General features: G+C 41.9%; 1 protein-coding gene across 1 annotated transcript in view; it reads left to right on the top strand.

The window, feature by feature from the left end:
• Positions 1–3,323: 3,323 nt before the first annotated feature.
• Poxn (Pox neuro) overlaps positions 3,324–18,172 on the top strand; it is a 182,709-nt gene continuing 167,860 nt past the window's right edge. The window contains exons 1-2 of the mRNA XM_068227391.1: positions 3,324–3,525; positions 5,221–5,441. Coding sequence (XP_068083492.1) covers positions 3,324–3,525; positions 5,221–5,441 — 423 coding nt within the window. The remainder of the gene's footprint in view (positions 3,526–5,220; positions 5,442–18,172) is intronic.

Raw genomic sequence — 18,172 nt, 5'->3', positions numbered from 1 at the left:
TTTGTTGAGCTCGTTATAATCACCGATTATTCGATATAACATACTTGGGATCTATAGTTGACATTCAGGTTGAGTAAATCAAGACTCTGAATTTCACTAAACTCGCCACCACCAGGTACCCTTTTGTCGTAGTTTAATATTTCATACACCTGTATCTTCCTCGATAAACGGCGTAAACTCGTTTGACGTTTCTCGTAATTACCCCGGACAAATTCTGATACACCATTCAGGTATTTTATTTTATAATATTTATAATGTGTATCGATTTTTTTAAGGAATGATTCTTGTACTGTGCATGTTTAGGAAGTCTCATTTAGAATAGCAAGCTTGTATCTCGAATTATGGAGCAGCCTTACAATAATCAGTTGCGCATACATTAGTTAGACAAGAGGAGCGCATATTTGGTAAAGTGGACACGTATAGAGAACGACAGGTGAGCCTTTAAGTGAGGTCTCCAGGCTGCGACTAAATCACCATCTTCATTCTGTTCATTACAGAGAAACAAGAGCACGGCCTTCCGGTTTCCGTTGGCCAAACTCAAGTGGTGTCCAGAGGGCAAAGAGGAGAGAGGATTCGTTTTCATTCATTAGGTTGACAAAAATCGTCCATGCAAGTGATTGAATGTGGTTCCTCTAGAATAATGTATTGTTGTTACTTGCTTGATTTGTCAAGAGATGATAGGAGATTGAGTAAGTAGGCGGTCCGTAAAACAAACAGTAAGGACAGAATGTAACAGCAAGAGAGTACTAGTAGAATTATGAAAAACGAGTAAACAGGTGGAAATATGAACCGAAATATTAATTTAAAAGGAAATGGAAAAGATAATTTGATAGTTGTAATAGTAATAACGGAAGCCTTCGTGGCTCAGGCGGCCTCTCACCGCTGGGTTCCGTGGTTCAAATCTCGGTCACTCCATGTGAGATTTGTGCTGGACAAAGCGGAGGCGGGACAGGTTTTTCTCCGAGTACTCCGGTTTTCCCTATCATCTTTCATTCCAGCAACACTCTCCACTATCATTTCATTTCATCTATCAGTCAATAATCATTGCCCTAGAGGAGTGCGACAGGCCCCGACAGCCGGCACAATTTCTATCCTCGCTGCTAGATGGGGGCTTCATTCATTCCATCCCTGACCCGGTCACTGACTGGAAAACAGGTTGTAGGATTTCAATAATAATGACGTATGGTCTTCGGAGAGGCCTGGTGTAGGTCCTTCGAGCTAACGCTCTATAGGCGGCCTGCGGGTCCGTGAGGATGGTGAGGCCCCGGGTCAGAGGAATTAATCAATGAAAGTTAAAATCTCCGATCCGATCGGGAATCGAACCTGGGACCCCTAAGACCAAAGGCCAACATGCGAACCATTTAGTCACCAAGCCAGTCAATTGGTAAGTTGTTTGCTTGATCAAAAGGATTCGTGATTTATACAGTGCATAGTAAACCATATTTAAATTATATTTCGGAACATTTCGTTACTTGGAATATCTTTAGAAGTTTGTATTTTTTAATGACTAACTGCACGGAACTTACTAGTAAGGATTGCAATAACTGAGTATTCTTTCTCCAGTTGCTGGTCATCCGTGATTGGGAGACAAGAGATTGTATTCGTTCATTTCTCCTTTCAACTTTCTCTTTCCATTGGTTTAACGTCGAACTAACACGTTGAAGGTTTTCGGTGACGCAAGCATGGGAAAGGGGTAGAATTGGGATGGAAGCGGAACAGTCCCATTGCCTGGTGGTGAAAATGGGAAACCACGGAAAATCACCTTCAGGGCTGCCAACGGTGGGATTCGAACGCACTATCTCCCGAATGTAAGCTCACAGCCATGCGTCCCTAACCACACGGCCAACTCGCTCAGGCCATTCAGATTTGTTCGTTGTCTGTCTCTTACCCGGAGGTCCTGGGTTCAACTCCCACACATGTCCAGAAATTTAACTTTTGAGCAGAGGCCTGGAACAGATTTCATTCACTTCACTTCGTGGGATTAACTAAGGCTCAGTATGATACCAAAGTTGGTGGACGCGGTCACGAAACCCCGGCTGGACTGAGTATTTCGGACGGTGGAGTGATGACTTTCTTGGCCCGGCTCAGCTTGGTGGTTTTTGAAGGTGCTGAAATTCACCATCTGCGTGTAAATAGGGAAAATTCCAGGATGTCGACGTCTTCGAATACCTTAGAAGTGTAATTAACCATTATTATTATTATTATTATTATTATTATTATTATTATTATTATTATTATTATTATTATTATTATTATTATTTCAATATCTGCTGTTCATATGGTTAGGCAGCAGTCGTTCTTGGCAAATCACGGTGTCTAGTGGGCTGTAGGCCAATGTGTCACAGGCTTTTTGTCTTGAGATCATTATTTGTTCCGCTTTGTTTTTGCATATGTGTCAGTGTTACTGTAATGTCTACTCGAGGGTTTACAAGCGTAGTCTAGTTACGTAAGATTCTTCAATAGTGTAGGGCCCGGATGTTTATGCAGTAATAGGTTAGAATGCAAACTTACCGAAGCGAGTAATAAATAGAGTCTACCCGCACGACGGTAGTGCTATGAGGTTAGCATAAACATTAGAGGTTCGGCCCATTAGAACCTCTAGAATTTATGTTACTCCCACTACATTACGTTAGAGCAGGCTAGTCGACATTTCCTATTAAGTAATTTTGTTACTTAATTTGTTAGTAGGCCCGCTCTAACGTAATGTAGTTGGAGTAACATAAATTCTAGGGGTCCTAATGGGCCGAACCCCCAAAAGTTTATGGAAACCTCATAGCATCACCGTCGTGCGGGTAGACTCTACTTATTACTCGCTTCAGTAAGTTTGCATTCTAACCTATTACTGCATAAACATCCGGGCCCTAGGTAATTTCTTATCTGTAAGTGAGTGTGCGAACATCACAAGTCTGGTTTCAAACTCTGGGCTGTATGATCGCAGGTTTGAACAGTGGCTTTAAGAACTACGTTGTGGTTGACCGAAAGAGTGTTCCCAAGAAAGATCTAGCAGAGCAGAATAATTCCTAATGCAGGAGTGCAAGTTGAGTCCTTGGCCCGAAGAGGTGTAATAGGGAAATGTGGAATGATGTATTTTCCCGTTGTTTTCCTAAGTTAATCAGAATGCGCTATCATATATCAGTCTAGAATCAATGAAATGTACAATAGTTCAAAGAAATATCAACGCAAATTCCTCTCGGGTACAATTTTCTCAGAAAAAATTTCCCATTTCTTTTTGACATGAATATGCCTTACTGCTGGGGATCATGCAAAAATTTGCATGACGTGACGTGACGCGACAAAATGTTTAACGGAAGTGACGTCACGAAATGTTATACCTAGCAACAGTGACCTTGAGAGGTGCACGGTCTGTAGATTTGTATACCAGAAGATACAGTGTACTGGTCTCACCGAACTACTACAACTATGATGTTTTCATTCCTCCCCTGAAGTGGGAGGTGGGCCTCTTAGACGGTGACGCCGTCTCTCAGGCGGGGAGATTTGTTACGGTGAAGTGGATGATCGGAAAAGGTGAGGGGGTTGGCAGCCGTGGCCTGTACAAGGAACTGTCCCGGCATTCGCCTTAGTGCAGGAGAATGGAAAACCACGAAAAACCATTCTCAGGACAGCCAACGATAGGTGCCAGCCGTGAGGTCCATCCCTGTCCCGTCTCCCGAATGCAGAGGCGTAGAGCCATGGTAGATCCGTGGCCATCCCCTCCTGTGTGCGGTTGGCCGGTCAGAGTGCAGAGCTTTTGGACCACGGACCAGCTGTGGCCACTTATGGGCCGAGACCCACTCTGCATCTAGCGACTCTCACCGGAAATGGATATTTGCTTAGTGTAGCAATAGACTGTGTAATTCGTAGTTCAAGAGAACACGGCTGCGATCCGTGGGCAAAACACTGAAGTACCATAAAATATTCAAGTTTTCATAGCGCCAGTCGAAGGGAATCTGCTCTTTAGCAGGGATTTCAGCAAACAGATGATGAGAGTATTGTTGGTTAGAGGCACGTCGTAACGAGGTTATGAACTGTTCGTAACGGAACGTGGTAGTTCAGTGTCGTCATTACTGCTTATTCACTAACAAGGGTGGAGGTCGTAAGTGCAACGTCTAGTTAGGTCCATTCCAAAGTGTCAGAACTAAGAATGGTGACAACAGTACTGATAGAAAATGATGACATACAATCGAATATGAACCAGTCTGTCGTGCAAGTTTATCGTGACACTCTTTATGTTTATGGATTGGCTGCATAGGATGCGATATTGATCTCCACACGTTTCGTTCACGGACAATTAGTCCACTTTCGCCGGCCTGAGTAGCTCGGACAGTAGTGCGCTGACTTTCTGAGCTCAACCTTGGCAGGTTCGATGCTGGCTCAGTCCGATGGTATTTGAAGGTGTTCAAATACGTAAACCATGTGCCTGTAGATTTACTGGCACGTTAAAAGAACTCCTGCGGGACGAATTTTCGGTATTATTATTATTATTATTATTATTATTATTATTATTATTATTATTATTATTATTATTATTATTATTATTATTCATTAGTCCTTCTATCATGTTCGTCCATTACCTTTGTCCAAGGCCATGTTTCGTCCGAATTAAATATATTCGTAAGTTTTGTCCTCTTTCAAATCGTGCAGTCTGTCAATTATTGCACAATAGCTTCCAAGTAATATTGTGGATGTTTGAATTCCTAAGTTTATAAAAGGATTGAAACGGACTAGGATACATAGTACGTTTTCAAGAGGTGGTCGGAAATGATCACGGAAACGGATGTGTAACTTTACGTGACTTCTTATGAATTGTCCATGTATCTAATTGTGGCCACCTTCTTGAGAAGTATGTGACAATGTTGTTTAATTATTACCAGCCTTTTTCCTTTTAAGTAGATTTGGCTGATTTAACATTGATACCCCATTCTCGCCTAAAAGTAACGATAGGTGAGGAACTCGTTGATCTTGCAATCCTAACGTTGAGCTGGAAAGACTGCACAATAAGTAGGAATAAATAGGCTATGCTGAAGATAGAAGCTGAAAGACGTGGTGTATTAGGACCCTATCTATCTCAGATTCCGAACACTGCTATGAGATAAAACTACGTACGTGTGGGTATAAAATTCGTGTAATTGAAATTAAATAAATCAAAACTAATTTAATTTTCAAACAAACCTGTTTTATTTCATATCCTAAGAATCACACTCTTTACCTCTTGTATTGCAGGCCAAGCCGGGGTAAACCAGCTGGGTGGTGTGTTCGTGAACGGCCGACCTCTACCTGACTGTGTGCGGCGTCGCATTGTAGAGCTGGCTCTGATGGGCGTGCGTCCTTGTGACATCTCGCGACAACTACTGGTGTCGCATGGCTGTGTCTCCAAGATCCTGACACGCTTCTACGAGACGGGCTCTATCAGACCTGGTTCCATCGGGGGCAGCAAGACCAAGGTAAGACGTAGCGACACGAATCTCTTTAGTAGTATGAGTGCACCAAGCTCCCGAAATAGAACATCATTTTTTAATATTATTCCTTATGCCCAATTAAGCAGTGCATCTGAACTTATTGCAAAAAAGAAGAGACATTGTGAAAAATACCTTTTCATTCGTCAATTGAGGTTTTCTTCTTCAGGTTTTTTCTGTAAGTTCATGCTTGCTAGATAGGCTACTAAACTATGTTATATCTTCAATGGTTTCTTCGGCAATCTTGCAGATCTTCATTTATTTCCACCAGCCGATTGTTCCTGTTTTCCATGCATAGTATTAGGTTTGGAAGTTTCTTTGTCAGCCTGTTGTTATCCATTCTGTGCAAGTGTTCGTAGAATATTAATCGCCTTTTTCTAATTGTATCTGCTATTTTTCTGTGATTTGGTAAATTTCTTGTGGTTTCTTTTTCATCCAAATACCACTTTTTAAATTTTAATCCTACAATATACAGTATCTCAGAATTTTCCTCTCTTGTTTTTCGATGTTTTGCTGTGTGTATGTGCGTACGTTATATATTACCAAGGATATATACAAAGAAAATAACATACAGTCACTAACGCAAAAGCAACAGGAACGCAACAAAAGCACCAAGTTAGTGACGAGGGATTTTGAACAGAAAATGGCTCTTCGTTGTGTGGCAGATCAGTACCGTGTATAGCCACATTGGGCCCTGAGGCATGCTTGAACACGACGAGGCACACCCAGTACCAAAGAATCCAACTTGTTTAGGAGCAGATTATCCCACTCTTGGATAGCAACTTCAGTCAGTTGCTGAATGTTACGAGGAGGATTAGGACGGTGGGCAAGTGCTCTCTTGAGTTCAGGCTATTCATGTTCAACAGAGTTCATGCCCGAAGAATACACCTGCTACACCATTCGTTGTGTCCCAACTCCCCAAGGAACCGATTGACCACTCTGACTCGAGAGGCACGATCATTATCATCTACTATAAAGCCCTCGCCCACAGTTGCAGGATATGCTGCAGGTTGTCTCTGTACACCGAACGAGTCATGTTACCCCGGATAGGAATTAGAGATGTACCTCGACCAAGTATTATCCCATCCCAAAACATGACACATGACGGAATCCCTTGCAACTGATCGGACTCGATGATGAAGGGCTCTCTCACTGGATCGGATCGAATCGTCTCCAGACTCTAATGCTGAAAAACGTGACGTAACGGCGTATTAACGGAATCTGAACTTACGGAAGCAAAATAAAAATTGAATGAAATAAACTCTAAGAAAATGAACTGTTACGCGAAGACTTGCAGTAATTTATGCCATTAGCTCACCATTTGTAGACTCTGTTATGTAGAAGCTGATGATTGATGGATCTCTCGTACAGGCGGCGTCATCTCTTGTTGTGGATTCCAGTCCTACTTGTGCTTTGTGCATAGTACACTAGCTGTACTACGACTTTCCTGCCGTTAACACTTCCTACTGTACTCCTTACATAAAGTCGTAATGAGTCCTAATTTTGATAGTAAAACCACCATGGGTTGCTTTCATGGAGAGAATACACTGGTATTCTTCCGTATTACGGAAAAGTAGCGTAACTAAATTCATAACAAAGTATCTCCTGCCCTATACCAGTCAAAACCGGTCTCCCGTTGACTTTAACTCCCGTCATTGAGATAACACGTCTCAATGAGAATAAATTCTGAGTAGTACACTACTCAGATGCAAAGTGAACTAAGTTAAGATCTGCTCCGATGTCAAGACGTAACAGCCCTCCTCCGATGATAGATTAGAGTCGTCCTTCTAAGTAGTTGTAAGTAAGAGTGTCCTCTCCAGCTCTTGTCGTCGAAGTATATAGGTTCCAAGTCTCCCTCCATCAACCACATCACATGGTCCAGTAATATATCATGTATTATCCCTTCTCTTATGTATTGTTGTGAATCCATCTCGTAAGCTTGATGACGTACATTTCCTGGTAATGCGCTGAAATTAGACTCCTGACTCCGGTCACCTGACTTCGGCTATTGGAAAATTTACTGCAAGCTATTAATACGAATGATGTTGACATACTTTACTCAATAAGTCGTTCATTCAGGATACGTTAGAGCCGCGATACAAAGAAATGAAATGATGATGTGAAATGGATGATTAAAACCCTTATATATACATAATAATTTAAAAATGACCTATCAGTGATTATATATATATTTTCAATTAATTACACAGTTCAATAATTTATTACATGAGTACAAGCTTATCGTGACCTCGTCAGAAAAGAGTAGAGCGTGCGTACTGGACAATGAGTTTTTGCCTATCCACACGAGCTGCCCTATGGTATGAATTTAAGGGGAAATTTAGATATCAGTCCTCATTGGTGCGGCCAATTCGCACTGTCTGATCTGACACATTCACTCCGGTGGTCCTCCGAAGATCTTAGTGAAACGAGGTGGCAGTAGCAGTGGGCCTACGACGTGCTGAAAGCAAAAAATACCGATCTTTCCAGCGAGTTATTTTGCGTGGACGTCCCGTCCGTTGTTGATTAGCAACCGTTTGTGTCTCCCCAGAATTTTTTCCAAATTGTGGAGACGTCACTAATACTAAATACAACACGAACGGTGAATCCACATGTACGCATTATTCTTGCACCTATGTCACAATTCGAATGCAGTCAATAGCAGAAAAGGATACTCTTGTCATGCCTCCAGTCCTACACGTGTTGTCTATACACCACCGACCTTACAAGTGATTATGCTAAACTGACCGGCACAACAAATGCCTTCTATTGGACAAATATAGAATATGATCTGGGTTTGTTTAGCGGCACTGTGTGTCTCAAATATTGACCTACAATGCATAATGTGTAAAATCGTAATATGCAACACTTTATTTAGCTCTGAATTTTAAATTTTAAATAAAAAAGCTGCTCGAACGAAACTTGAATTAGCGAGCGATTTGGCCGTGTGGTTTGGGGCGCGCAGCTGTCAGCTTGCATTCGGGAGATAGTGGGTTCGAACCCTACTGTCGGTAGCCCTGAAGATGGTTTTTCAGTGGTTTCGCATTTTCACACCTGGCAAATGCTGGGGCTGTGCCTTAATTAAGGCCGCGGGCTATTCTTTCCCACTCCTAGCCCTTTCCTATGCCATTGTCGACATAAGACCTATCTATGTCGGTGCGACATAAATACAATTGTAAGAAAAGAACTTGAATTTATAGATCTCCAGTCTAGCGCTGAACATTGTTATTATTTATTTATTTATTTACTTATTCAGGAATTAAAGCGTTGGATTTCATTGTGCTCGTATACGTACTACAGTATTACATGAGACAGGTGCTCCCAATTTTAAACACGTTCAAAATTCCTGCTCTAATGTGCTCCTTACTTTTGGTCGAGAGTGTTGTTGGAGATCTAGGACATTTTCATCCGATCACTGCTGTTTTAGGAAATGTAGTTGCCTTCCATCATCAATCTTAAATCTCTGAAAGGGTTGGAAATCCAACCGCATCTCCGAGGATGGAAGTTATCGGCCCTTACCTACTGAGATGGATATAATACCTGCACTATCTAACCTAATGTTAGGTCACGGTCGTGGGTAGAAGTACACGTAAGACACGATCTAAAATATGTTCCTGGCTACCTCTTTGAAATGGGAGGCTCCGACTAGCAGTCATTAGTGTCCATTATTCTGCTCTAATGATATTGGTAACATGGAAATACGACTTGCCCGTGGTACAGAGGAGAAGCGTCACATACGATGCTGCCCTTGAGGCATCTGATTCTTGGATCCCTTGACTAGGTGGCCACCGAAAGGGCGTAGGGCCGCGACTATAATTCGAAATTATGACCCTCAGTATTAGGACCCAGCCCCAAATGATCGAGTAATTAACCACAACATCAATATTCAATTTATTAGTATTAAGTATCAATTAGGATAAGATCGCCTCTGCTAATGTCTCCCTTTCTGTTCAGATGAAGTCGTTAAATAATGTGATCACCGAAGATTAAACGTCGTATGGTCATAAGAATGTGGAATTTATGACTGTTTAGCAGGAGGAGAGAGAAAGAGATTTACGAATCGGCTCCAGGGAAAGTTTGTCGTCATGTGAATAAAATTAAGTTGGAAGACTTACGCCTGCCAGTTCACTTCATTGAGCCATCACTGAGACCGCCACGGGCTCCGTAGTTACTTGTGCTTCTCGTGTCAAAGCAGAACATGTGCATTTACTATTTCATATTATAGCTGCGGAGAGCATCTACAGAGGTTATCATAGGAAAATATTCCCAATTTCTCTTAATCTTCTTCCTTTCTTAATCCTTCTACCCACCACGCGCTTTTTTAAATAATTCAAATCCTAGTCAAATTAACTTATTTACATAATTGTTTCTGTAATGTGTTCCTTGGTTCAATACCCTCAAGCACTTTAATTTTTTTGAAAATGTCCGCACCGACCGTAGTAGCGCTCGTAGTGGTGGAAAAAGGCAAACTGCTAACCTAATCTCGGCCGTGACTTAATCGACGGGATAGCGATGATGTAAAGGATAATAATTTAATAATGTTATTAGCTTTACGTCCCACTAACTACTCTTTTACGGTCTTCGGAGACGCCGAGGTGCCGGAATTTAGTCCCGCAGGAGTTCTTTTACGTGCCAATAAATATACCGACACGAGGCTGACGTATTTGAGCACCTTCAAATACCACCGGACTGAGCCAGGATCGAATCTGTCAAGTTGGGGTCAGAAGGCCAGCCCCTTAACCGTCTGAGCCACTCAGCCCGGCATGATGTAAAGGACTGTAAATTTTAGGAATAAATATATTCTCATAATTCATCATATTTTATTTACCTAAAATTCGTAGCTCATATCCCTAGGATATATTCAACTTTGCTTGTCTGATCTGGATCTTTTGTGATGAGAACTCATTCCCTTCTTAGAATTACATGCATAACTAGAGGTCCCGTAGATTTCCAGAGGCGATGGTGGGATATAATGTATGTATGTGGTCAGTTATTGTAATTTATAGAGTATAATAATAATAATTTCGTGTGGCTATTTCTAGCCGAGCGCAGCCCTTGTAAAGCAGACCCTCCGATGAGGGTGGGCGGCATCTGGCATGTGTAGGTAACTGCGTGTTATTGTGGTGGATGATAGTGTTATGTGTGGTGTGTGAGTTGCAGGGATGTTGGGGACAGCACAAACACCCAGCCCCCTGTCTGTTAGGTCATCAGCCTAGAGGCTGGTTGGATACTCAAATAGCACCATCAAAAGTTATGCGGTTTAAGGAAACCCCAAAAACCAATGGCAGCACCAAAATGAGGCGTACTAGGCAAGATGAGAAGTGAGGTAGTTTGCCATTGCTTTCCTTACTGGGTCAGAAAGTACTATTGCAGCACGACTGACCCTATGAGCAACACCTTTCATAACACTCAGATACACTAGTTGTGCTCCGAATGTCATTACTCAGCACTACCCATACTCCAGCAACTTCCATATTGTCACAGCCATGGATGTTGACTGGGACTTCGGTGAAAGCTACACTTTACTCTGGCCTGTGCCAAGAGATGGATGCAAAAGTACTGTTTCCATCAAGAAATGACAGCAGGCAGACCCAGCCCCCGGGCCATTGGAATTAACCACTGAAGATTAAAATCCCCGACTCGGCCAGGAATCGAACCCGGGACTCTCTGAACCGAAGGCCAGTACGCTGATCATTCAGCCAACGAGTCGGACATAGAGTATGATGAAAATTATTCTCGAATTGTACTAAATGTTGTCTGCGTTCATTCTTTTCTTTCTCGTTGTTTTCTTTTCCATCATTCTCGTGGACAGCGCGCCGACAAACTAAACTCAACTCAAGCAATGACAGCTAGTGCGGTTTACCGAATGCCGAACACAGTTTTAATTATATAGCGTGCACCAAAGACTAATAATTAGCTAGATGATGAGCGATCTCTAGACGGCGCCCACAACAATGGACTGGGTGTATAAATTTATTTGCAGATAAAGTAAATTTCTACAAACACAAGCTTTATTAAGCACACCAGCGCAGTTTTATCGCACTTACGAGTACACATTAAAAGTGAATAAAAAATAAAGTACTATCACTGTTATAACCTAAATTCCCGCCAAACAATCAAGCCACACGTGAATTACTCCTGCAAATTAAAAATTCAGAGTACTTGTTATATCCTTCATCGTTCATACTGCCGCCAGGCAATTAGGTTGCATGTAAATGGGCTAGATAGATAGTTGGAACAAATTTCGCTGGCAAAGTGATCACAGCTACGTTAGCACTTCATTGTTATTTCTGTGTGTTAAATAGATGGCCTTTCAGGATACTGGCGGACAGCGTACACACAATCTGGCCCCATCTTGAGTGTCAGTGGTTGTGAGGAAACGGTGAAGATAAACCGCGTGCCGTACCTGGAAACCAGTCATCTGCACCACATCATTTTACGACTTTCATTTTCGGAGAACAGCAAGCAATGGCCCTCCTGTCGTGGACACGCCCTGCTAATTTCCGAATGCAGCCTGAAATATTTATTAAAAGTACGATTGAAATGTGAGATTGCGAATGAATATTTGATGGACTTCCTATTTTGAAACTGTTCAAAGTCATTTCTAATCTGACTTTGTAATAATTCTCCTCTGATTTGCTACCTCGATTTCCTGGAACTACGGATACTTTACAGCCCCAATTTAGATTCACGATGGTTTCAAAATGTTTTAGAGCGACTACAAGCGGGTGGAAACCGTGCGTTGAGGGGGAAAATTTTCTCACGCTCATTATTCGTTATGACAGGTAAAATATTTTACTAGTTCTCTGTATCCAAGGGGTCTTTCCGATTTATATCCCACTATTCTGTGGGGTACAACATCTGGATTAAATCTTCAAATTATATTATTATTATTATTATTATTATTATTATTATTATTATTATTATTATTATTATTATTATTATTATTATTATTATTATTTCAGAAGAAGAACAGAATTCGATAAAAATATTGTTGTATATGATAATTATCTGAAATATATTTCAGTCAGGAAGTTCAATTTTCATATCAGGCTCAAATAAAATTGGTCGAAAAAGTTGTAAAATTTTCAAGCCTATAATTTTAAACACTTTCTCATAAATAGCACCAAATATTTATAATATTTTTGGAATTTCTAGTAAAGTTTTGACAAATATGTTGTGAGCTAGAGTAATGAAATTGTGATTGAAACGAAGGTCAGCCTTTGAGAAGTTACTTGGGAAAAATTGAAAAAATCAATTAGGAGTTTTTAAGAAAATGTGCACGGTGTACATTTCTCTGCTTGGAACTCCTCTGTGTTCTCCTAAATTATCTGACTCGTTTTGATTTTGTCCTTTTTTGTTTCCATATATTCACACATTTTTTCTCCTTATACCTCTAAGTTAGATGCCAGATATTCCTTTTGGCGAATATGTACAAAATGCAAGGCACCACGCGATTCAATCTTCAGTGGCTGATAGTCTGCGCCAGATATATTACAGCGTATATGAAAAACTTCATGGCATTGCAGTCAACAAGAATTGACATCAACGCCTTTAAACCTGGTGACAAGAAGACATTTATACTCGATCCGACCGTCCGATTCGAGACACACCGGGAACAACCCGACAAAAATTGTGACCAATATCTTGCAACGTCAAGCGCATTCTGTGTTGCCAGAAACAGTTCATCTTCAGTACAAGAAGGTGGACACATTGGACAATGAAGCAAATGTTTCATAGTTTGTTCTTCGCCGCATTCGCACTTATTTTTTTAAGGATCTATGTAGCCCAGGGCCTCTCAAACGCCCATAATCTCACGCGTGCAAATCGAAGTGCAGAGGCTCTGTGCACCGTGCATCGGTCCGACTCGGATCGGTTCGGGCCATCGTTTTGTCTCGGGGTTACTCGGCTAAACTCTGCAGAGCAAGTGAGGAAGGGGAGACGGGCGGAGCGAGCGAGACAGGCGTAGGGAAAGAGCAGGACAGCGCTATTGCTCAAATTCGAGGAGTGGGGGTCTGCTCACTGGTCAACCCAGCGAAGTCGTCTTTTACACCTTGCGCCGCGCAATGCAACGGAGCATTCACCCTGAGAGGCCTTGATGTAGCCTCATCCCGCAGAATTGACTTTGGACCTACCGGATTTGAACCCACGATCATGTTACCCGTAGATCGGCATTCATTTACTGTGTTTTCTAGTAGAATTTCTTCTTTCATGAACCTGCTTGATGGTCGTCATTTGTTTAAAAATATCCAAAAAATGATTTACTAAATCAAACGAAATTATCGAGAATTTAAAAATTCTTGAATGCTAAGTGGTTGAGACGGTTGGACAATGGCTTTATGAGCTCACGTTAGTAGCTTCGATCCTGGCTCTCTCTTATGCTGGTAATTTTACATTTAACCCAATAAGTGGTCATGAATAAATCCTAACAGTAGCTTCATAGGATGAGGGCACTTCTAGCTAGATAGAACAGCCTCCGCCACACAACATTTAGTCATGGCTGGCTCGATCTTATGTGATCTGTTTATATGCACGTGCGTTATTAAGTCTTCGTGGAACTACTGCTCTAATAGCTATTGTCAGGTTTATTTTTCATCATCATCATCTGTTTACCCTCCAGGTTCGGTTTTTCCCTCGGACTGAGCGAGGGATCCCACCTCGACCGCCTCAAGGGCAGTGTCCTGGAGCTTCAGAATCTTGGTCGGGGGATACAACTGGGGAGTATGACCAGTACCTCGCCCAGGCGGCCTCACCTGCTATGCTGAACAGGGGCCTTGTGGAGGGATGGGAAGATTGGAAGGGATAGGCAAGGAAGAGGGAAGGAAGCGGCCGTGGCCTTAAGTTAGGTACCATCCCGGCATTCGCCTGGAGGAGAAGTGGGAAACCACGGAAAACCACTTCCAGGATGGCTGAGGTGGGAATCGAACCCACCTCTACTCAGTTGACCTCCCGAGGCTGAGTGGACCCCGTTCCAGCCCTCGTACCACTTTTCAAATTTCGTGGCAGAGCCGGGAATCGAACCCGGACCTCCGGGGGTGGCAGCTAATCACGCTAACCACTACACCACAGAGGCGGCACAGGTTTATTTTTTCGAAGTAATATTGTAAATTGTAGTTTAATTTAGGGTAGTGCAGTGCTGGACGAGGTAGCGAATGTTTCCACTAAAGCCCTTATCACTGTATGTATGTGGTTAGACTGTGTTCCTGTTTAGTCTCAAATCTTCTGAAAGAGAGAGAGTAGTAGCCGAGCTCATACATTTATCATCCCTTTGACGGAGACGAACCCTTGTCCTCCCGGATGAACGCAACACATCGTAGGATAGATTGTTTGTCTTAATTCTGTTAAATTTCAGAAATTCCAGTTGTGAAGGGTTTGATTCAAGAGGGGAATAACTCCAAAAACAAACACCACAACATAATCAAGTATTTTCCATCTGCCCCGGAAAACTTTTTCAACCCTAAACAGGATTAGGATAAACCATGGCAGCAGCGCTGATCTTCTCCACAAATTAGGACAAGTTCCGTCACCACAGTGTTCGCAGGCAGACTATTCGGCACATCGTGCGTAAGTGTCCGTCCGTTGTCTACGTGATTAGTAATACTTATCTCGTAGGCAACGGGCCGTCACATTCATATACAGGCAATTTCAGTGACTTTGGGGAAGCATGTCCAACTGTGATAGACTTTATTAACAACTTAAAAGTCAAATTGTACATACAGTAATGTAAATATGTAATATACTCTATCTAATTTTACAATTATTTGTGATATGTAATGCCAAACGCTGAATGAATAATAACCCAAATTTCATAAAAATCTATTTTATTTCGTATAGGTATGTGTAGGGAAACATTAGTGCTATCTTTGATGCAAAAAGGAAACTATAAGCCAGGGCCTCTCAAACGCCCAAAATCTCACGCGTGCAGTTAGCGGCGCAGAGTTCCTGTGCACAGTGCATCGGTTCCACTCTGCTTAGCTTTATCTGCGGGCTACTCGGCTAAGCTCGGCTCAACTCGGCTCGGATTTGGAGCGCTACGGGGCAAGTGAGGAAGAGGGAGGCAGGAGGAGCGAGCGAGACAGGCGTGAGGAAAGAGAGAGACAGCGCTATTGCTCCAAATCGAGGAGTGAGGGTCTGCACTCTGGACAACCAAGTGAAGTCGTCTTTTGCACCGTGCACCCTGAGAGGCCCTGCTATAAGCCGTAGGTAAATTACATGCGATTGAACCTTGCGTGGTTGTAATTCATTCTCTCCATCTACTGAAAGTGATGTGAGTGAACATGTTGCGGATTCAGGGAGTGAAATCAACCACAATTATACAGCAGGAACAGATTGTTCACAAGAACATTTACAGTAAACTCAATTCTTCTAAATGGGAGGAGGATAAAAGATGTGAAAATGAGGAGTACACAAGAGTAAGTGGGAAAGTTGTAAACCTACGAAGGCTGATCGACAAAGAATGAGACTGATTTTTTCCCCCAGATATTTATTACTCCATTTCAATGTTTACATGATCTTTTTCAAAGTAGTCCCCTCCTGCTTCAGTGCATCTTTTATAGTGTCTCTACCAGTCTTTGAACACATGCTGCAGACCATTCTTAATCAGGTCCTTGAGAATCGCCTCACTTTTCTTGAGCACTGCTTCAGAGTTCTCAAATCGAATGCCCTTAAGCTTTTCCTTTAGTGTTGGAAATAAAAAAATCACAGGGTGCAAGATCAGGGCTATAAGGTGGATGCGGTACACAGGTAATGTTGATTCAAGCCAGAAACCGCATGACTTGATCTGCGACGTGAGGCCGCGCCACCCAGTCCGAGAAAGCTCTGGTCGTTTCTTTGCAATGTGCTTCCTCAGTGTAACCAATACTGACGTGTAGTAACAGTAGTCTGAGGGGGAACTGCATGATGGTAAATCTATGTGATCACCATCACTTTCCCAGCAGACGGAACAACTATTGCCTCTTTTGGCGATTTCCACATTGTGCTGGCTTGTTTTCCTTCAGGATCATAATGATGCTTCAGCTTTTCGTAAGTTTCAGTGGCTGTATGGTTTAAACGAAAACGGAATTTGATTGCGCTGTACTGCTCCTCTTGCGTCACCTCCATTGTTTGTTATGTAAAATGCACGCAGCGTCTACAAAATAGAGCATTACTACCAACCTACCGATACGAGAGTGCTGCCGCCTACGGACATTATACATAAAAACCCGCTCTTTTCAGATATTTATGTTACAGATAGGAAATTATCACGTAAGCTACAAGAAAAAATCAGTCTCACCTTTGTTGATCAGCCCTCGTATCAAGCAGAAACCTACTACGGACAATAAACGTAAGAAATATAACTGTTTGTTCTCACAGATGACTGACATTTTGTTAAACAACTAATCGGGAAATTATGTGTATAATACAAGAAAGAAATGTTCAGATATTGAAAGACATCTTTTCATTATTTGATTCAAGAAGAGGGTAACTCCATTTTGTTTGTTTAATACCAATAGTGATAGCCGGGATAAAATACAAAACTATAGTTAAAGACCGGTTGAAAGTGGAAAAATTCTAAAACATACATTAAACATGTATTCAAGCCATATAAAATGTTTAAATCAGTTCATGATCTCTCTTGAAAAATACATCAAATGGGGTTACTCTCATCTTCTCCCAAAACCTTAATTATTATGGCGGTAGCAACACAGTAAATTAGGTGAGGCTCATTGTGTGTGTGTTGGGTTTTTTTTTTCCACTACAGAAAGCGGCCTCGTGTTCTGCCAACACTGAGTAGATAAGTGAACATATTCATGTTGATAACAATTTTCAAGTCTTAGATGGGAACATTATTTACGTGTAGTGGCGGCATGTACAAACAGTGGTGCCGTGTGCAATTATGGCTCACTTTGTATGACGGGTATCTGACTGTGAACATGGGAGCTAACACAGCGCGCCCTATCTGCTATCGCTACTGCTGCGTGTGTACGGCACCACCGAGCGATAGCCGTTCTAGGGACGTTAAATGGAGAACAATACTATACAATGTTCTATTTTGGAGTGGGGTTTTACGAAAAAAACATATCTTTTTTTTCCTTGGCCCTCTCGAAAATTTAAGACACCACGCACTTATCTATGGAGCAGATCCTTGGCTGAAATGCCAGCGTAGTGGCATTCGCTTCAAACAGCTCCGGGTTCGATTCTCGGCTGGGCTGGGGAATTTAAATTTGTTTGGTTGATTCCTCTAGTTCGTTTTAATACACCTCTCAATTTATATACAACACATCACTTTGAATACAGGTTGGACATTCAGCTGCAAAACTGGACCGAATCCTCATTATTGCCGACCCCAGGTAATTGGGGAAAGGCCAGGGCCCTATTTCATAAAACTCAACAGTTGCGACAATTCCGACAATTATTTAAGATCTGACAAATTCGTAAATAAGTCATTCCAATTTTCTGTTTGATAAATGTTACAAGTTTCCCTTACTCGACAGGCAGAATATAATACCTTGTCAAACTTACAGAACTCATTTCATAAACGCGTCAAGTGTATGTCAGACGCAACATTTTTATGTCAGACCTAGTAAGTTTATTGTATTATGCTCTAGAAGGCTCTGAAGAGCGATATAAATCACTGGATGCGATGGATAGTCACTGAAATTGAAAGTTAGGTTAATAACTTGCCTAAAAACCCGGCGTGGTCTCATTTAAATGTTTTCAATACTCTCACTACTGCTGTTGCT

Source organism: Anabrus simplex, chromosome 4 (genome assembly GCF_040414725.1).
Source record: "Anabrus simplex isolate iqAnaSimp1 chromosome 4, ASM4041472v1, whole genome shotgun sequence".
Lineage (NCBI taxonomy): Eukaryota > Metazoa > Arthropoda > Insecta > Orthoptera > Tettigoniidae > Anabrus > Anabrus simplex.
This window is presented reverse-complemented; position numbering and strand designations above follow the sequence as displayed.